Genomic DNA, 21,952 nt, shown 5'->3' on the forward strand with positions numbered 1-21,952 from the left:
ACCAGTCTAAGCCTCGAAAATAGAAACACGTCCCTGTTCAGGATGCTTTGAAAGAGACAATCCTATTGGTGAATATACTATACACTATCCTTACAGTATTGGCGTAACCGTCTCAAAATAAGCATAAGATTTGTTTCAAAAATAATCTCGATTCAATGAATTTTAGTGAAAAGAAATTCATGTAAATTATTTTTTCACATAAAAAAGAATCTAAGGAGAGAAGATGTGTGCTTTATTTTTTACGAGTTTGTTCAAAAGAATTGGAATAGAATGAGATATTTAATGCATCGAGTACTCAGGTGGCGTTTTACTACATCGTTCTACGAACCAATCAAATACTCCGTTGTATAGATTTTAGGATACTGCACATGGAGAATTGCTACACTATTTTAATCACGATTATACTATAAATTGTCATCTTAAAATTGTTATAATTACATAAAATCTGCCGGAGTCAGTATTTATAAAATTATTTTGAATTAACAAATATTTTTATTGGAAATCTTGCTCAAAAAGATTATCTTTTTTTGACGGTAAATTCTTCACCTATAATAAATTACTGATCGGGACTAGATTGCATCATGGGTAATTCCCAATGTTATGGACACAAAAAAGTGGAAATTTTGCTTCACAAGTCCTTCAAATAATGTGCGACTTCTGACCGAAACAACCTCACAATGGCTGCAGATTTTATTCTTAACAATCTAACACAGTAGTGCTTTCATGCCAAGATGACAAATGGATGAATTCCCGTCCCAGCGCGGTAAACAAATCATGTCAACAAGTGAGTGCCAGAACTGGACCGAGTTTTGTGTGCTTTCCAATGGGAAGGCAGACCTGCATTGAGTTGAATGGAGGCTGGGTTGTTTACATTGAAACTTATTCGAATACATTCAAACTAATATAATGTCACTTTATTTCTCTCGCTCTTTCCACTTGCAGATTTCAACGGTGTGACAGACGCGCACAATCCTGGACCTGGGGGCTCCGGCGAGAGGAAATGGAAGAGTTACAAACTTCTGATTGACCCGATTTTGAAGAAGGGCCAGCAGAAATTGTACCGCTATGATGGGGTTGCGCCAGGGCCATCGGTAAGGGTGACATCAAGCCGTGGCCCACGACTGCAAGAGAGGATGATTGCCTTATTATCTGATCTTTTGCCCCGGAAGTTTTATCAAGAACTTTGTTTTTGTTTTTTGACGACTTCAGAACCACCGAACATGCCAAAGCCACTGTCAAAGTTTCCTTTAATTAACACATTTTCTGAATTCTGATCAAACAGTCAAATTTTTAAAAAAGTCAAACTGGCAAACAGGAACAGAAAAATGTTGCACTTGCAACCTGTCGCCATTTCAGCAGTTGTGTACAAAGTCTATGGCGAGTCAAGGACATTTTCTTAATATTTCCTAACAAAATTGGAAATGTTTCTCAGTCCCAGATTCATGTCTTATCATCATTTTTTGCAATGACTGACCTTCATTGAGATGATATATGAAGAAAATAGTGGCGTCAGGTTGCAACATTTTTTCCTAGGGAACACTTCAACAGCACTATCTCATGAAATAATGTCAAAAGATTGACTTAAAAATCAAACTCACGGATGTGATGGAATTTCCTCATTTTTTTGTAAATTCCCAGTTGAATGCCTGGTAAATGCTTTAGTATTTTCCTTGCAAAATTTGACTTTTTAGGACATGTTATCGCTTTCTCATGGATAGGTCACTGCAGGGAAAAATTAGTGATGTCCATGTATGAAATTTTTCCCTTTCTTTATCACCGACCTATACTTGTGGTTTGGACGGTCATGGATTACAAATATGAGAACTGAAACTCTAATCAATTTTTTTCTACAAATTGGGACAAATCATAAAAATATACATTGTCATTTCTTCAAGTCTGGTTTAAGATTTGGTAGAAATTGGAAAGAAACATTTTTCTCTCATACTGATCTGTGTGAAGACCCGTAGAACACAATTCCTAATTCATCAGATAACATTTACAGTACTTTAGAGATGTTTTCAAGGTTTCTGGATGACCTGACGGGAAGAAAGAAAGTTTTTATCGTGTAACCCTGCTATGCCCAGTGCAGTTGGCAGAGAATTATCAGACCTTTCAAAACATTTTAAATTTGCCTGACTAAAAGGGTTTTGAAAGGTGAAATAGTGCTGGAACTTTGAAACTTTTCGAAAGGTTTCGGAAGGTGAAGCAACTCTGTGGGCAAATTCAGTAAGTTGCCTTTCAATACCTTTCGAAAGGAATTGAAAGGTGTGGTAGTGCAGTAACAATAAATTCTGGACGATTTTAAAAGGTCCTGCATTTTTTGTCCTCCAATTTGCCAGAACCCAGATTTTGAGGGGTTTTGAATGGTCAAACCACAGGAGAGTTACATCACACTCTTATATTACAACTGTATAGTTTTTGAAATAACTTCCAAAATCTGGAAAAGAAAGTAGGCTTTCTTAGACCTGTTAAAATACTAGAAGTAAAAGTATTCTTCGCTGAAAAGGTATACCTTTTTTTTTTTAAGATTTACTTTGTTAAGAGAACTTCTGGTTTAATCTTGGTAATTTTCTTGCTTACTTTGATGCAGGGTGCTGACTTCTCTGTCAAAATTGTACGAGACCCCAGGTCAAGGTTGTCACGATTTTGGAAAGGTCGGGAAAAGTATGACCTTCCTGTCCCCAAATTTAAGGTATGTATCGCTGTAATAGCAGTTAATATTCACCTTTGACCCTTCTTCTCTCAATGTGTTTATTGAGAGCAAGCTCTAGTCCCCCCCCCCCCATAAACAAACAAATTGTACTAGCTCATCCCATCCCATCACGGACACTCCCCCCCCCCCCCTCCCAACCCAGCACCTCAAAAAGGAGAAATCTTCACCAGATAGTATTTTGTAACTGGGCCAAATTTTCCTAGTATGTGTCTGAAATGTCTTGACATTTCCCATTTTTAAATTTAAAAAAATGACCAAAAACCCCTGACATTTATTCTGCTCTCCCCTGGAAGTGTTGACAAAAATCAACAAATAAATCACATTCTCAAAAATGAAATCTGTCAAGTTGGGAGAAGAAAATTATAAACCAGAAGATGGGGACAAAGTCAAGAATTTGTAAACCTCCAATATGTGCATCCGCCTTTTTTATGACGCAGTTTTAATTGAACGCAGTTTTAATTGAATATGACTAATAGTCATATTCAATTAAAACTGCGTTATGGAGTTGTTACGCCCCAACTATAGCAACATTCCAACTATAGTTGGGATGATCCCAACTATAGTTTGGATGATCCTAACTATAGGCAGGGTCGTCCCAACTATCATTTGGGCCATTGCTATAGTTGGGGCGTAACAGAGTTAGCAGATTTGACAGTTATGTATCTCTGGGCTAAGTTTAATAGACAACAAAGTTCTTACAAAACCAACTGGAGCATTTTGAAGTATCTGGTCAGTTAAGGGTTTGTCGGTGCTTGTCACCCAATAAGTAATCCTTGTATCCTGTTACTGTCAATGCATCCAGTCTGACAAATACTACGTCGGGGAGCTGCCCCCGAAGCAATGCACCATCACCAACCTCAACGACAACGTGCGGGAGGCCTTCCTGCGCAACATGTGCGAGAAGTTTGGCACCGTGGAGGACATCAACATCTGCTGCCACCCTAAGACCCGCAAGCACCTGGGGCTGGCCAGCGTGACGTTCAGCACCACGCGGGCCGCCAAGCAGGCCGTGCTGGAGCTGAACAGGACCTCCGTCATGGGCAAGATCATCATTGTCCAGATTGATGCTGGAGGTAGGACTATGCCTTTTTTTTGGGGGGGGGGGTGTTTAGTGGTTGGCCTCAGCAGGTCCGTCGCAAGCCCAGAAGGGGCCAGAGTACCAACTAGGGGGGCCTACTACCATTAAAATAAAAAATACACGTGTATGGCTTTTGCCGTTGGGGAGAGGCAGTTGCTCGGCAAAGGGGGCCCGGCCCCACCAGGCTCCCCCCCCCCTCCTCCTTGGTGACGTGCCTGGGCCTCAGTGTGGCCTTGGTACAAGGACTGGATTTTATTTTCTCAAATACAGCCAGGCTTTGACAAGCTTAGGGAAGCCACTGCATTAGTAGTGATCACTTTCAACAAAATGAATCAAATCCAGTTGCGGGAGCTCGCTTTGGCAGCGCTACCCAGACAATTCTAAGCATACCTCACATGTGCTGCATTGAAGCTAATGGTAGTATATTCATAGTGTTAAAGTTATAAACATATTTGAGGAAACTACTTTAGGAGTATCCATGCACAATTTGAGGTATGGAGTGCCATTTAGTCATGTGGTAGAATTGCTTGCAGTTTGGTCAATGAGACCTGGCCAAGAGACAAAATATTTCTAAAATTATATTTGCAGATATGGCCTTTAATTTTATATCACACAAAAAGGTGGAGTTCAAGGACAAAGTTCATACTCAACACTTTTAATCATTCCTTGGTAGTGAAACTCTAGGGTGAAAAAGTGGGTTTTCAACTTGTGGTCCATTTTTCATGCTTTCGTGATTTCCACATGACTGAACAAACAATGTGGTACTGGGTAGAGCCAAGTCAATAAAGAGAATATTGAAAGGCTTATATGAAAATGGAATTTAGTTAAACAGTTTAATGTACGGATGTATTCTACTTTTTTCAATACTTCTTATTTTTTTTTGTCACAGGCACTGAATGTGAGAGGATCTTTGATTGCCTCGTCAACAGCTCCACCCCAAGCAGCTCCAGCTCCACGCCTCGCGACCCCCGACATGGCCTGGCCACCCCAGACACGCCCACCCCACGCAGCGCCGGGGCCGGGGACCCCAGAAGACTCTCCTTGGAAAGCAAGACCCCTTTAACGTCGGAAGGCACCCCACTGAGCCTGCCCGATCACCCGTTTGCATTCCCAGAGCCACCCCCGGTCGGTTACCCAATGGGGTCGGACCAAGGGTTCCCTGTACCCCCAAGGCCATCCACAACCCCAGGGCTGAGCGGAAACTTTGCGGGTATGAACATGCAGGACTACGGGGGCAATCCCCCAGGACCTTTTCCTCAGGATTTCAACCGGGGCGGCATGGAGCAGTACCCGCCCCACAGCGGTAACTTCATGCCTCCGGAGCACCATGGGATGTTTCCGAGGCCGCCTCTGGAACAGAGGGGCCTCCCGCCGGGCTTTCAGGACCCGAACACCAACATGCCGTACCCCCCACAGATGCCGCCCCTGCACAGTATGCCAATGCAGCCCGGCTTCCATCCAGGACATCCCAACACAAACTACAACATGTATCACGACAGCCAGGCTTGGGATCACCAGAACTATGGGCAACAGGGGACCGGGGACGGCTATGGATATTCAAATCAGCAGCAAGATGCACAGTTGGGGTACGGGAACCAGGGACAGCCGGGTCAATGGGAACATCAGTTCAACAGGAGTAGCTCCCATCAAGACTTTCAAGCACACAAGCGTCAAGACTCTGACTCGTCCTACTCACATGGGAGCTATGCCGAAAGGGATCAGCCCAGAGACGATTTCTCGGATCGGAGGAGCAAAACAAAATCTAGGAACCACCAAAGGGACTTGCCTGCCTCGGCCGATGAGGACAGCAACACAGCAGACTCCAAACTTGCCACGGAGAGGGCAGCCGCCACAGCCGTCCAAGACAAGGAGGTGAAACCGCCAGCAACAGAAGAGGAAGAAGATGAAGCCGCATCCGATACAGGCGAGCTAAACATGAGTCTGGACTCGCGCATCGAGGCGCTCTTACAGCGCCAATCCGGAATGGGGTTCGGCTTTGAGTTGGACTCCTCATTGAATTCTGGCCAAGACAGTACTAGCAACAATGTTGGGGGCGAGTTCAGCCCCTGCCCGTCGCCCATGGCAGGGGACTCCCCACTCCTGGACGAGGGAAGCCAAACAACCACCTTACAGGAGAGCAGCAGGGAACATTCCCCCGCACCCCACCCCAGGTATGACAGTGTCGTCAGCAAACACTGGGAAACCCAAGACACATCCAAATCGCACAAATCACGCGTCGACAAGCTGCATTTGGAGCGGCAGCTCGGCCACGCTAGTTACAAGAGGCTGCAGCATTCCCGGGAGGGCAGCACGACAGACGGATTCGCAGCGGATGATTCCTGTAGCAGAGACTCGATAACGTCTACACCTGAAATTCGAGACATGGACAAAGCTTCCACCATCCCATCGGGGGCTTCGACACCGACGGTGAATGAAAACACGAGCAACCTGAGCATAGGCTCCCTGATCAACAGGGGTCTGTCCAACCTCCGTAACATCACCGATCAGGTACCGTCACCAGCAATCAGTGCAAGTCCCTTTGTAGAACACCAAGGAAGTATAGATGACAGCTTGGGATCTACACCTGTTGAATCAGAACCGCAGACAAGTAGACTTCTCTCTGATACTCAGACTGAAAAGCAGGTAACTTAATCTATTGCAGTTTTCATTCAATAGATTTGTATGGTACAGGTTAGGGTAAGGTCTGTTTGTAGAAATCTGCTCCAAAGATCGAAAAGTTAATGCAAAATGTTCCTACTACCAGTTTCATGGGCTTGCATCTCACAGATGAGATATATCACCCTTATGATAATCAGTTAAGGCAAGCTGTGGAGGCTGCATTGTAAAATGCCTCTTGCGCACTGTATTCAAACTAATACACGCAGGCGAAATCTGCTCCACCTTTCCTGGGTAGCACTACCGAAGTTCCCAATTTAGTATTTTGATTTATCTTGTTTTATAACAACTTTGTCTCTCATATGGTCAGAATCTTTGTGAATGCTGGATGTCCCATCAAAATAACCCCGCTAGCCTGTATTACATATCTTGGTGTTTTTCTTGTGCAGGTCCAGATTGAGATAGCCGATGCCTTGGCGTCGCGGAATTTGCCAGGAGGTTCCCTTTCAGATATGGACGTAGACGATGACCGCATGAGCATGTCGTCCATCAGTAGCGGGGAAGACACTAAACTAGAGGTCAACGTTCCCATCCCCCAACCAAATGAATCCCGGACCTACGGACCCCCCATGCCCCCGCCTCCAGCTCCCCCCGGACTGTCGAGCCAAAGCTCGGCCCGGTACCAGTGGCCTGGAGTGTCACTGCCTGGCTACAGTGGACCGTTCTCGTCAACTGGTCCGTCCAACTTTTCACCCAACGTGGGCTTCCCTGGTTTTCAGTCCCATCATCCCGGTACGAACCCTTACGCCATACCGCCGTCGGTCAGCAACGTCCCCGGTTTCCCCGCTGCCAGCGTCGCCCCGTCTGCCTCCTTACCCAACCAGTTTATAAACCAGTGGGCAAACATGGGCATGACCCCGGCGCAGTTTGGCCAGATCCCTACCAACCCCCAGCACAACCCCTTGGAGATGTTTGCCCGCCTCGGGGGATTCCCAATGCCATCCTTCAACCTCAACCAGGGATTCCCTGCCGGCCAGAACCCTTTCCAAGACCAGGCGAGGATGCCTGGCCCCGGGCAGACAAACCAGGCCAACCAACTCAACCCGCCTTGGCCCGGAGCGTTGCCACCCACACCGCAGTTCCAGCAATTCCTGCAGCAGTTCCCGCAACAGTTCCAGTCTCCGCCCATGCCAAACGCCCAATCAGAGCAAAATTGGTACTCCTCCCCGCCCAAGTCGGACCCCAGGGAAGACCTGATCAGTCAACTCCTCAAGACCACGTTCATCGAGCTCAAGAAGACTATGAAGAAAGATCTAGGGCGGAAGATGGTGGAATCCTCGGCCTTCAAGTCCTTAGAAACCTGGTGGGATGACTGTGAACGCAAATCAAAGGTGGGTGCCTGATTTGGAATTTTCCGTTCAAAGCATTTGTTAGAAATGTACAAGAACTGTAGTTTGGATAGATCGGACGTATGCAGTGAAGGTGTTTATTGCATTTTATTGTACATCCTTGCAAATACGTCTACATTTATTTAGAAACATTTCAAACTGTCAAAATCTTGAGGAATTTCATTTTGTTTTTGCATGGCTTTCATTTCATAATTCGTAATTTGTTTGTTGCTTCCATGATTATCAGGAGCCCCTGAAGGTTGTCACCGATAACGAGAAGCCATCGCCAAAGGTCCAGCCTTCTCCCTTGATGTCTTTGTCATTTGGCTCCAGGACCTGGAACATAGGCTCCAGGCCCTGGAACCAAGGCTTATCACAGGGCAAGAACCTGGGCCTGGAGAGCATCGGTCTTGGACTGGGTGTCAGAGCTACTATGCCTCGCATGCCATCATTTAAGGTGAGGCAAAGTCTTGAATGTGGTGGTCTAGCTGTTATGGCCAGGGTTGGCTGGGGCTGATTCCAGCTGCTTGCTGTGTGTTGTGTCCTTGGGCAAGCCACTTTACCAGCTTTGATAACTCTCCACACAGGCATGTATTTGGTTCCTTGCATTAGCTGCGATGGACTGGAATGCAGTTCAGTTTGGTAAACTGTCCATGGCTCATGATCTGAGGGTCAGTCAGGGGTTGAATGCGGCTGCTGGCTGTGTGTGTGTGTCCTTGGGCAAGCCACTTTACCAGCTTCGCTGTGCATTATTGGACCTTGTATAAGCTATCAGTTATCAGACTTGTCGTCACACAATTTATTTTGATCGCTGGGTAAAAATTCCAATTTTATTTTATTCCCATTAAATTTTATTTTCTTTTTTAAACTTTTTTTTAAAGCTGAAGAGGAAAGTTCCCGAAGAAGAAGATCAAGAGAAGAAACCAAGAGCACAGACACCGCAACTGCTGGATGAGGACGTGTCAGGTATTGCACTAGAAAAAGAGAGGCAGACTTCTATATTGTATCATTCCTTATAGAATCTGTCAACACTTCCATCTGAACCAGGGTACTTTTCTCTGGATTTAGGCCAAATCTCTATAACATTTATGAAATTACAATGAGTGCATAGCTCCTAATTTCTTTTTGTTTAGGTCAAGACATTTTTCAAAGTGCTCTCTCATTCCTTCAAGTAACGCAGTGTATTTCAAGTTTCTTATGCCACTGAGAGAGCGCATTGTTATTATATTTGGGATGAGAACAATTTGGATGCGAACCAACATTACTACAGTGTGTAATGCATTGCTGTTGCTTTTTTTGTAAAATTCAGACACAGAGCAAGAAAAAGATGGTAAACCTTCAGAGAAGCAGCCAGTCCGAAAACACCGGAAGAGTGTGGTCAGTGACGAAGATGAAGATGATGAGGAGGAGGAGGACGATGAGGAGGACGATGAGGAGGACGAGGATGAGGAGGAAGATGCGGATGTGAAGGTATCCAAGGAGGTTGATGTAGAGGAGGAAGATGAAGACTTAGAAGAAGATGAAGACGAAGAAGATGAAGATGAGGAATCCGACTCAGATTTCGAAGGTAAACCACGTGTGGCGGAGCCAAAGTTCATTAGCATTTTCCTGAGATAAGCAAAATTACATCTAAGAAACAAGGGTTAAAGGTTTATGATGATACTGGAGCAAAAAGTCAAAATATTGCCAAAACGTACTCACAGAGTACATATCAACAAAAAACTGATAATACACCTTACAAAAATTATTGCGTTTTCTTTTTAGATGAGATCAGCAGCCTTAAGAGTGGCTCAGAGAGCTCAGAAGACGAAGAAGAGGAAGAGGAGGAAGAAGCATCAGACATGAGTGACTCAGACGAGAGCAGCTCAGGATCCGAGATCTCATCAAGTGAAGAGTCAGACTCTGATGACGAAGCTAAAGACACCAGCAGGTCAGTGCATGGCTAAAGAACACCAAAACGTCTCTTTTGGTTAAAACCTTCATCAGAAAAACATGGTGTGTGCAGGGAGTGCCCCTAAAAGAAAATGCTGTTTAGGGTTAAGTTAATAACAGTCAGCTATTTTTTTTCTGCTTAATTGGAGTGTGGGTAAGGTTTGCGGCTCATGATCACAGGGTCAGGGTCTTGAATCCAACTGGCCATTCAATTCTGTTGTGTCCTTGGGCTAGCCACTTTACCCCAACTTGCCTCTCTCACTCCAGAACTGTAAAACGGCACTGACAAACTGGGAGGTTTAGAAATAGTTGTCTCGTGCGAAGGAAACCAGAGATAAATGCTGGCCTAGTTAACTCGCGTTGGTTTGAGACACGTTTGCTTACCTACTTGGTGTACAGGAAGGAGTTGAAAGAGAAGCTGGCTAAGATACCAGAGGAAGTAGAAGAAGAGCAGGAGGCCAAGAAGGAGACGGAGGAAGTCAAAGAGGCTTCCGTCCCTAAGAAGGCTGACAAGAAGGCCGTCAACGGGGATGTTTCACAGAAGGAAGCTGTCAAAGACAAGTAGGTTCTTTGGTCTTTTAAATGGAACTCCGGATGCATTTTTGCCAGAAGATTTCTTGAATTTTCCAAAATCCACCGCTTTGCAGGAAAATCCGTGGAGCGCATTCTTCCTGTTGGATTTTGAAGGATTGGGAAAGGTTAGGGTTTAGGCTGGTTCATGGTATGAACCCTAATCCTCCTCAATCCTCCAAAGTCCTCCGGGCAGTTTTGGAGGATTTTGGAGGTTTGAGGCTGAATGCAACATACACTTTTAGAGGATTGTGGAGGATTGAGGGCACATGGACATTCAGTATTGGTTGATTTTGGAGGATTGAGGGTATATGGTGTTTGAAGAAGAAGAGGATTTTGAGGATGAATGCATTTTGAGAGGCAGAACTGTCTGAGGATTTTGAAGGATTGGGGCAGTGGGTATCCTTCATTTTGGCATGGAGGATTTTGGAGGATTGAGGATGGTTCCTGGCAAAAAGGGCCTGGGGGTGGGTTAGGGTAAAAGTTTTTCATCTGTTCATGACTAAGTGAAAAACGAAAGTTCACCAGGCACACTAGCCTTTGACATGTTGCTTTTGCATATTGTATCTTCACATTAAGTTTCTGCCAGGGGAGGTTTTTTGTTGCTGGTTGTTTCAGGTTTCAATTGTTCATTCTTCCAGGAACTTGTACCACTGACAAGTTTTCAGACCCAACATGCGATTACCTTGTTTATTAGAATCATGAAGTTTTAGTAGGTTCATCTTATCTTGATATTGTTGTGAAAGCTTTTAACCCTAGCCTCACCCAAAGCTACAAAATACTACTAGTAGTAAACTGAAGTATGCAGTACTTTAGCATATAAGTGGGCACAGCACTCACAGTAGTTTTTAGTATTTGGGTACTACATACATACATTTTGTAGTACTTTGTAGTATGTGGTACTTTAGTCCAAAGTAAGCTTAAGGGGGTTAGGGTTAAAGAACTTCCACTTGCCATTCGAAGTAAAAAGCCTGAGAAGTTTCTCAAGCAGAACTTTGGTTTGTTCTCCTGGAAAACAGAGCCGAAGAGAAAAAATCCAAGACCAAAATCTCCAAGGACCTCTCAGATAAGACCAGGAAGGATGCAGGGCAGGCAGAGAGTGAGACGAAGCCCTCGGAGAAGGACCAAGAGGCTGTCCAAGACTCTAAACCAGGCAGGACCACCAGGCTGGACTCCTTCGAGATGCTGGTAGAGCTGGCCACCAAGGCTCGGAGTGAGCTCCTGGAGGACGTCCCCAATGTCTCCGGAGAGACCGATACGTCTTCGGAGAAGAACAAGGGTCTCCCGTCGGCGCAGGAAGCCATCAAGAAGGGGACGGTAGAAGGCTCCCAGGATGCCAAGCTTCCGGAGCTTCTGGAGAGCATTGAGGAGGAGGTGGTCATGGAGTCCGTGGAAGACATGGAGATGCAGATAGGTGCTAAGAAGGCCACCAAGGCTGCCCTGCCAAAGGTAATGGAGGCTTGAACAAATATTGTCATTGCAATGGAGGATCTCTGTAACGGAACAGATTCACAAAAACTGTCTGCCACCAAGCATTTCCCTCTACCAGGCTAGTTTTAAACATAATACCCAACATGTTTTCTTGCAGTTCAGCGTTCGTCCTTCGTACTTTATGTAGGGCAACGTGCAAACACAAAAAGCCATCACAAGTCATTGTTATTCACACACTTAAATTCCAACTTGAAGCATGCAAAGTGCTAAAGTCTTTGTCTCTTTGTTTCATTGGAATACCGTTTGGGGTTGGCTTGCTTGTTTGAATCTTATAGTTTCTTTAGTTAAAATGTCTACACAAGTATCCTAAATGTGGTAGGTTCGAACCCCAGCCAGGGAAGCTTATTCATTTTTAATCACAAGCTCTTGAACAGCACTGAGTGTGCAGTGCATAGATAAAGTATGTCAGAAAAGGGCAAAACTCCAGTGTAAGAATGTTTACATCTCTCAAAGGCAAATATTAAAAAAAAAAAAAACTTAGTCAATCAAACTCGAGATACTGAAGCAGGTTTAAATCTTTCTTGTTCCTGTCCTAAATAAAAAGTGACCAAGCTTGTTCAATTTGTAGAGAACTTATTACGGAGGCTGCAGGTTTGAATCCCACCTTAGGCAAAATTGCTTAGTTCACTCTTTCAAATGACATCGCCTCTTTCAATTCTCCTTCCAGGAGGCGGCCGATGACCAGCAACCCCTCCCCTTCCTGGACCACAGCTACTGCCAGCGCCCGCCCCCGTCCCCTCCCAAAGAATCCCCGCCCAAGGAATCCCCGCCCAAAGAATCTCCGCCCAAGGACATCGCCAACCAGGTCCTCTCACACCAGCCCATGCTGAAGCTGGTCAAGTTGGACCTCTCCGACCAAGAGCTCCCCGCCACGCCCAAAGCCGCCGCTGCCACCACCGAGAGCGAGGAGATCATTGACGTGGTCTCGGACGCCAACGTAGACGTCACGCCCAAGAAGCAGAAATCCGGCAAGAGGAAACACAAGGTGGAGCCGTCCTTAGAAGAGGAGGTCGCAGTCCCCGTCCCGTCCAAACCTGAGTTCATGCCCAGGAATTATTACGAGGAGTGGGGTCTACTCTACCAGATCCTGGCGGCAGGCATAGACCAGGAGGACTCCTACTACCTACGGAAGAGCTACGAATCCATGATGCAAGAGGGCAGGATACCCTGGCTCAGCTACACTCACTGGGTCTTACATCCACATATCCTTTGCTGAAACACTTGCTCTCTAAACTCCCCTATGTTTATTGCCCTGGGGCTCGAATTTCAGATAAAAATCTACTAAACGGTAGACTTAAAGGTAATGTGCAACATTTGCTTTTTCTGTAATCGTTCAGAAATGGATGGATATGGGGGTTAGTATTTTATAGTATATATTGTTACACTGACTTGTTTAAAGTTTTGTGTTTATAGATGCTGGAAAAATCAAGGGAAAAAGGTTGTTCTTGTCGTCTGGTTCCTTCACTCAACTTCAGACGAAATGGAGTAATTTTAAAGACGTTGCGGAATTGTGAGATCAGGGAACCAGACTAGCTTGCTTGCACCCATTCACGGATGTGTAACCCATTGCAAACTAAATGTGGACTAACTCAATTTGGTAAATTGGGGACAGTATTTGAAAGAAAGTCAGTTTTTTTTCCCAATTTCGTTGGAAATTGATACAAAAATTCCACTCTTCTTGAAAATGACAGCACACCATGTATCAGGTGCCAAGATTTTAGAGGATGCTTGAGACTATTATTCACTTACAGTCAAGCAAGGTATTTCATAATAATTTGGTAGTTTTCTTTTTTGATGTTTGCAAATGTTGTATATTACCTAGCCCAGGTTGGACTCCTCCGTTGTGTATATGCGACGGAGTCCAGGGTATGAACCTCTGCTGCCATAGCGAAAAAAATTACAACAAATTTTTTTTCATATTTTTACATGATTGAAGAAGCTGAAATTTTGTTTACATATTCCTTGTGTCTAGAATTACAAAGAAATTTGGTTTAGAAAAAAACTAAATATGTCCATGGGCGACGTGTTTACCGAAAATAAATCGCAGATCCACGCTTTTGTTATAAACATTTTCAGTACGAACTTCCCGTGTGAAGACTAAAGCATGCGCATGCAACACAGTTGCTATGCGGGGCAAGCTTGCGCGCCCATAAGTCTTCACACAGGAATTTCGTACCGAAAATGTTTGCGACAAAAGCGTGACCACAAAGATGGTGGTATCACAAAGATGGCGGTATCACAAAGATGGACACACTTTGTTCAAAGAGTTCCTTAACTGATCCACACTGACTGCGATTCCAGACCCGCCCAAGAAGAAACGCAAGGTGGACGACGTCCGGATTCACGGGACGGGCTCGGGGAGAACGGAAGGCTTCTATAAGATCACGACGCAGGAGAAGAAGAAGTATCTGGCCAGGTTACGAACGTTGCCCCAGGACAAGGGAGAAAACAATGAGGTATATACGTAGGTCTTCAAAAACATGGAACCAAACTTCACAGAAACCTGTTGCAATCAAGGCTTGAGTTTCAGGTTAAAATCTTCTAGACTACTAGACCAGTTGCTCAGTTATTTTTACAAAATTGAAGCCATAATCATATCGTCATAATTGTTCATTTGCTGTGTGCATTCAAAGGCTCCTGAATTTTTGTGGCACCAGTGGTTAAGTGGAAGCCAGAGCTGAAGGCAAGTTTGGTACGTGACTCCCTTTTTGTTTGCTTGTCAGGACTCGAGTGTAGCAATCAAGGCAAGCGGAGGCAAACACATGCAGTTATCTCGTGAGGCAAGGTCAGACCAGCGACGTGCTATGGCAACGCTCACCAGGCAAGACGGAGCTGTGTCTGATCTCCTGAAATTCAACCAACTCAAGGTAAGAATCAACTTTTTTAGCTTTTGTGGGATTTAAAAAAAAAGAAATTTGGGGAAAATGTCCATACTCGATTGCCACTTTAACTGCCGCCAAACATATCAATTTTCACCTCACCTTGTGATTTCAACCAAGAGGAATCCAGGAAGCTGTGTAAAGGCGAAAAAAAATTAGGCAAAATGTGTTTTTAGAGCACATTTTGGATGCACACGTTGTGCAGAACTAACTTGAAGCAGCCGGTCAAAACTGATTGTAGTGGCTGAAAGATAGCGGTACGTTATACGCATGACATCGACAACCATGACGTCACTTGAGCCGGCCAATGATAGTGCAATACGTCATTATGAATATTTATTTTCTCATGAATATTTAGTTTATTTCAATGGCTACTTCAAATATGTCCAAAGATTGATTATTGCAACAGCGATCGTGCGCGGCCTAGCGGTTAAGAGTCTCGTGTTTCAAGCAAGAGTCCGAGGTTCCAATCTCGATGAAGTAAGTGTAATAAATAGATATAAAGGAAAGGAGAGGGTGAGAGTAGAGGAGGGAAAGTGGAGGGAATTACCATAAAGGATGCAACTTTTGGCGCTTGAAAATTAATTGAAAAAAGTGGCGATCGAGTATGGAATTTTTTCCGAAATTTGTATGTAAATATGACAACCCTTGCCAAAACAGTGTACTTCCCACCTGGAATTGCTTTAAGAAATCATTTAAAGAGACAGAAGAGACGGATAAACACGCAGGGAGCGAGGCCGGCAGTATCTGTCAACGACCCGCTCGCAGCGATCGAGGCTGGAAATATGAGTGTGCTGCCCGAGGGTGATGGCTTCAACCCGCCTGGCTTGAGGTCGAGTAAAACATAATCCCGGGCCTCGCTCCGTTCTTGTCAAAATAACCCCGGCGTGAACTGGTTTAACAAGATGAATAATATTGTGGTCGTTGTCTCTCCGCAGTTCCGTAAGAAGGACCTGAAGTTCCTGAAGAGCGGCATCCACGGCTGGGGGCTGTACGCCATGCAGCCCATCTCGGCCGACGAGATGGTCATCGAGTACGTCGGGGAGTCCATCCGGCAGAGCGTGGCCGACGAGCGCGAGACGCGCTACGAGAAGATTGGAATCGGTAGCAGCTACCTGTTCCGCATCGACGCCGACGCCATCATCGACGCTACCTTGACCGGCAACCTGGCGCGGTTTATCAATCACAGCTGTACGGTAAGGAGCAGTTTCATCAACCTAACCGCCTCGGCCCTTTTGGCTAGGAACCATCCTCAATACTGCAAAATCCACCCAATGGTCACCACGTAAAGCTTTGTTATATAATTTGTATTGTCATATGGTGTGCTTGGATTTTATCGTGTGCCGTAATTGCATTGGTCGCGAGCAGCCACGTGTCTAGTCTATAAAAACGCATGGACAATGGCTACCCTCATATACAGTGCGTGCTGCTCGCACACTCGTGTTGAATCTGCACGCACGCTCGTGACTAAGCTGCATTCGATACGTATGCAACTGCTCAGATCAGTCTCGTGTCTGGCAGGGTAGTCTACAAATCAAAGGATTTCTTGCATAGTAAGTTACAATTATTTCGCCTCGGGTGCTATGCACCCCGAGGGTGTTAAAAACGTCATGTCCCACATCACATTAGTCAACAAAAATGTGTGTAGGGCCCCAAATTTTTTGAATCAGTCAGCAACAGAAAGGCTGATTAATGCATTTGTGACAAGTCGCATCGACAACTGCAACAGTCTTCTTTACAGATTGCCAGATTCCCAACTTAATAAACTCCAACGGATACTGAACTCTGCGGCGAGGCTTATCACCAAAACACGCTTGCATGAACCCTTTTCATCAGTTTTACATGAGCTGCATTGGTTACCAGTGAAATCCCGCATAACTTTCAAATTACTGGTTCTGAGTTACAAATGCATTCACGGATTAGCCCCAATTTACCTCCAAGAATTAATCAACAAATATCAACCACCAAGAACCCTCCGCTCTAGTTCCAAAGATCTTCTCACTCCTTATCCAGTTACCACCAAATCATACGGTCAACGTGCCTTTCAATTCACTGCTCCCAAACTATGGAATGATCTCCCATATCAAAACCTGTCCCACCTTGGATCAATTCAAACAACTTGTTAAAACCTCACCTGTACAGTTGCACAAGCGCAAAGAGACTTAATTTTATTATGCTCTCTATATAAGAACTGTTTATTATTATTATTAAATGAAAACCAGTATTAAACTCTTTAAGCTAACCCGGGTAAAGAAATGTTATAAATAACAAAAAAAGGTACATTGCGTTGAATGGCTTTCTACGGATTTTTGCTTCGCAGTCCCGATTTTCCTAACCAAAAACAATCAGTTCCTAAAATGTTTGGCTGCCTTTCCTCTTCCAGCCCAACTGCTACGCCAAGATCATCTCCATGGAGTCGCAGAAGAAGATTGTTATCTACTCCAAGCAGAACATCAGCACGGGAGAGGAGATCACATACGACTACAAGTTCCCCATCGAAGACGAGAAAATCCCCTGCCTGTGCGGCACGACGCAGTGCAGAGGCACCCTCAATTAAGACATTGTGGGGCTGGGCAGACTCCTGCATCCTTCAAAAAACCCAACAAATCCCATGGCACATTCTTTCTACATCAAGAAAAAATTGAGACGTTATTTTGCATGAAACGTTTAGAACACTGGCCACTGTTGTCCAATCCAGAAAGGTCGATTGTGATAAAATCTCTAGTCTTTCATATTAGTCTCAAGTAAAGTAACAATCTATTCCAATGAATTCTGAAAAAAAAAAAAAAATGCATTTTTTTTTTCACTGTTAATCCCAGTTTTGTAGTTGAGTCTATCACAAGTCCCTGCAAGTCCATCACAAGTCCTCCAGTCCCAATTCAATTTCACAAGCTATTCATATGAGCTTTGACAATGGCATTCCTTTGTTATTGTTCATTCACTGTTACTTGTGACTGGACTTTGTGATTTACCCGTGATTGGCTTGTGATGGACTTGCGGTGGACCCGATTTCAACACCGGTAAATCCCCTGTCACTCTAACCTTGCTTGAGATTGACTGATTGGTAATTATTTCTAGTAATGAAACCAAGGATTCCTGAAAACGCCCTAGGCACAACAGTTCGAAAGCCTGAAGAAATCTGTGGAGAGAAGACAATGAGAAGAAACTAGAGTTTTAGAGGTGGGAGGAAAACCCCAGAAGAACATTCTGGGGGAAACCCACGGAATCAGGTAGGGACTGAAAACCCAATCCACATTTTGGCCCAGGCGGGATTCGAACCCAGGTCACAGCGGTGGAAGGCGAGGAAAGAACCCCTACGCCAACCTGACTCCCCAACTTTCCAATGCAACCTGGTTTCCATGTAGCCTGGTTTTCATTTTGAAAAGTCCCCGCAAATGACGTTCAAAACCTTTCTCTTTCATTGTCTGAGAAGTTGGTTAGTAACTTGTAAAGTTGGTTACGTGTACCCGATCCCATAGTCTGGAACCGGTTCCTGACATCGATGGTCGGGTTCCAATGCACAGCCGTAACCCTGCTATATCTAACAATATCAAAAACTTTTACATATGGTTAATAATACCACCGTCACTTTCTTGTATGTGATTGTGTACCTCTATGCATTTTCTTGCAGATATTTGCAGACAGGCCATTCCATACCACCCACTGCCAAAAAAAATACGGACAAAGTTTTTGTGTATCGTGCAATAAGAACAACAGTATGTGATTGACTGATGAAAGTTAGCAAGATGATCAGTGGTGGTTGTTGTATAACAATAGCCGGTATAATGCTTCAGCCATTACTGGGGGGCGCCGTGCGTGCACAGTTATACTGTGTGCCCAGATTGGTCCACTTAACCATTCCGAGCTTTTGGTGTACTGTCAGGAGGCCCCCTTCAATGGCGAAAGCATTGTGCTAGCTATTGTACAAAACAACTGCCCCATGATGCAGTATCTAAACACTATCTGGCACAATGCTGCCTCCATTGATGGGGGTACAAGGATTGCGTGCTGGGAAAGGTCTATAAGTTGAGTGGGAAAAAAGTTGAGTGGGGAAAAAAAATTGGAGAATTACTTGAGTGTCATCATCAACTCAAACAAATCAGCAGGTTTTCTCTCGATATGCATACAAACGTGTTTATCAATCCATTATTTTGCCAATTTCTTAAGTGTTTTTGGAAGTGGTAGATAACATCTGAAAATTTGCCAAAGTTCAAACCTTGCTCTAAAGTGTTGAAAACTAATTCCTCAAAGTTTGTAGAAGAAAAAAAGAACAATTTCTCAAAGTTTTGAAAATAGAATTCCTCAAAAGTTCCGGAAACCGGTTCTGTTCCGGAAACCGGTTCCTCAAAGTTTTCTCTTAGCCCTAACCTTACCAACTCCATCAAAATCCATTCCCCCAATTTTGATGGATTTTGTGGGGACGTGGTCTTGCTGGCGTAATTTTTTTTTTTGCAGCATACATCGTATTTTAACCAATCACACTTCAATTAAAGTGATCCCAACCAACAAAAATATTTGATGAAAATGGACATAGGTCTGAGCCACAAATCTTACGATCCATAGTCCATTCCACTATCCACTAGGCCACCGTGGCAGCTCGACGAAAGCCGTTCTTTGAAATGCTTTAATGTACATGCATGACTGAGTGATAGCAATGGTGTGACGTCATTGTTATCTTCTTATGAACAAACATCAAACTAGTCGTGATCCATTGATGTGCGCTGCAGATAAAAACACCGGGGTCCTGCAGGCATGGTTTGACTACAATTTTGATGGAGTATGATGGACTTGGGCTTGGAGGCCTAAAAGTCTGCTTGGGAATTCGATGAAGTTTGCCTTTTGATAGACACGGTCCCTTACATAGTAGAATTAAGGAGGGAGTTGGGTTAAGTGTGATATTTTGAGATTACAAGTACACTGCATTGTACTAAAATGCTGCATTTGTCAGTTCGTTTCTTTGCTGTTCATAAATCATTTTTTCTTTGTAGAATGCTTAGGAATGAGTTCCAATTTCTGTTTTTGAGTCTGTTGTTCTCAGGCGAGCGTAATAGACTAGCAAAGAACATATAAAATTGTGTGTCTGAAATTCTAAGAATTTTTGTTTTTCCCAAAGTGACATTTCTTGTTTTTGTTCTTTTATATTGATTTTTTTTTTTTTTTTTTTTTTACGTTTATGAACGTTTCTTATGTTGAACATTATCTTTCATGTTCACAGAAGGGCCTGTATTTTTTTGTTGTGGCGAGTCAAAAAATAATGTTGAATTTTTTTGTATAAGCATGGAAGCTGAAAAAAATTGTGTTTGTTGTGACTTGTAATTAGAATGTAATATTTTTGATGAAAAAAAATGTTAATTTTTTTGAAAAAAAAAAAATTTGGATGTAAAAAAAAGATTTTTTTTTTGTAAATACATAAGAATTGTGCAGTTGTACATTTTATACATCTTGGGTTCATATTTTGGTCACAGTGGGGTGCAAAAGACGTAGCTTTTTGTGACATTTTTGGTCATTTTGGAGATGGAAATGTGTTTAGAATGTGTTCATAAACAACCTTTTCCCCAGATATTTTTGAGTTAAAAATGAGTCATCATTTAGTAATGTTTACAATTACAAAGAAGACGCAGTTGACCATGACTTTGAAAAAAAAACCGGACAAAGTCTTTACCGACTGTGTTTGTTTTCATATTTTGTAAATAGTGTAAATATATTTACATGTACACATGTATTAAACAGTGAAATTATCAACAGAACAGTCTAAATTGTCAATTGTGTATGTCTTGAATACATTTTTTTTTTCTATATGGGTGTCAAATAACATTCTCCATGTATGAGTTTGAAGCTTTCGTAGATGACCCGCAACTATCGGGATATGTTTTATATTCCAACAGACAGATGATGCAGTTTTATTTCTGGTTCAGAATCTTTCCTGAATTCGCAAAAAAAAAAAATCCCCCAAAATTGTGCAGTTAGGTTAAGGAGAATGGACGATGAACTGTAGATTCGTGCTAAGGCCAAAAAAAAAGTATCCGGTTTCTGGTATGGAGCTTGCCCAAAAAGTGGTGCGGCGACGCGGCTTTTTTTTTTACCTGATTTTTGGCTTCAAATGTCGGCTGATGACTGCAAATGGTGCCCAACTAAACTTAATATAAACGCAAATATAATTATGGGAGTCCAGAGAGGCCACATAAAGCTTATTCTCGACCATAACCCAATCTAAAAACACGTTAAAATTGTACAGCAGCAGGATTCCAGTCAAACCAGTGAGTTTGGCGGTTTTGAGACATCATCTTTCATTGAAAAAAAAAACTTTTTCATTTTGCCGACGCGCATGGCTACGGCGACGCGCGCGCATACCAGAAACCGAGTCCATTCTTGCACGAATCAACAGTTCAGAGTCTATTCTCCGACTTAACCAATTTCTTAAAACAACAATAGTTTATGCAAATAAGACACCTGGTTTTCCACAATCTTCACCTATGTGACTCGGTGTAGATTCGTATATATACACAATCTATTCAACTTTGCCTGGCCCTGCGCTTTCATCGTGACAAGATCCTATTGTTAACCCTTCGGATGGGCGCAACTCTTCTGTTTCATTCATCATATGCAGGCAGCGGCATTTGTCCCGGGAAGCCAGTGATAGTTACTGGTGTATAGTGCGAACACACTGTCTATATTCCTTACTCCCAAAGCCAAATGGAGTTTATACATGTATGTTACAGCTACGGGATGTACACTGGATTCTGAAAACTATTACACGTACATGCTGTTGATGCTATATTTCATCTGCTATGAGGAGTTTTAACACCAACCGCAAGAAAAAGTTTGACAAGCAACTCATTTGTTTATACATATGGAGCCAAGCGGCGCGTTTTGTCATGATGGACTACCACTGGGAATCAAGTGTGTCCGACATGCTGACATCACTGAGATGGGACACCCTACACAACAGACGTCTCCTCCATCAGGTTGAACTCCTCTACAAAATTCAACATGGCCAAGTACATATAACTACTCCTCCGAACATCGTCCATAACACACGATCAAGCCGACACAACCAGACCAATCAACAAAGCCCCATCTACAGGGAACCACTCACCAGAGTTGACTGCTACCTCTATAGCCCTTTCCCGAGAGCTGTTCGGATTTGGAACAGGCTACCAGTGGCTGCAGTTACTGCGACCACTTTGAAAGGGTTCAAGACAGAAGCTCTCCCAGCTATAAGAGGGATGGAGCTACCAGTTGTATCTCTCAGGACAAATTGACAATACCACCATCCGATAAGCAC

The 21,952-nt window shown here is 43.7% G+C and overlaps 1 protein-coding gene across 2 annotated transcripts; it reads left to right on the top strand.

Annotated features, from left to right (window-relative positions):
- Positions 1 to 570: 570 nt before the first annotated feature.
- LOC119727597 (histone-lysine N-methyltransferase SETD1B-A-like) lies at positions 571 to 17,487 on the top strand. Of its 2 annotated transcripts, none has more exons than XM_038199558.1 (17): positions 571 to 763; positions 943 to 1,091; positions 2,591 to 2,692; positions 3,516 to 3,786; positions 4,681 to 6,434; positions 6,857 to 7,798; positions 8,043 to 8,252; positions 8,677 to 8,761; positions 9,105 to 9,362; positions 9,560 to 9,725; positions 10,127 to 10,288; positions 11,317 to 11,746; positions 12,456 to 12,990; positions 14,075 to 14,244; positions 14,512 to 14,655; positions 15,606 to 15,863; positions 17,051 to 17,487. In XM_038199558.1, the coding sequence occupies exons 1-17, from the start codon at positions 739 to 741 to the stop codon at positions 17,222 to 17,224; spliced, it is 5,835 nt and encodes a 1,944-aa protein (XP_038055486.1). In that variant the 5' UTR covers positions 571 to 738; the 3' UTR covers positions 17,225 to 17,487. The 2 variants fall into 2 exon arrangements, with proteins under 2 accessions (XP_038055486.1, XP_038055478.1); XM_038199550.1 differs by having other exon boundaries at positions 571 to 784; positions 17,051 to 17,486.
- Positions 17,488 to 21,952: the final 4,465 nt, after the last annotated feature.

Source organism: Patiria miniata, unplaced genomic scaffold (assembly GCF_015706575.1).
Source record: "Patiria miniata isolate m_02_andy unplaced genomic scaffold, ASM1570657v1 HiC_scaffold_1, whole genome shotgun sequence".
NCBI lineage: Eukaryota > Metazoa > Echinodermata > Asteroidea > Valvatida > Asterinidae > Patiria > Patiria miniata.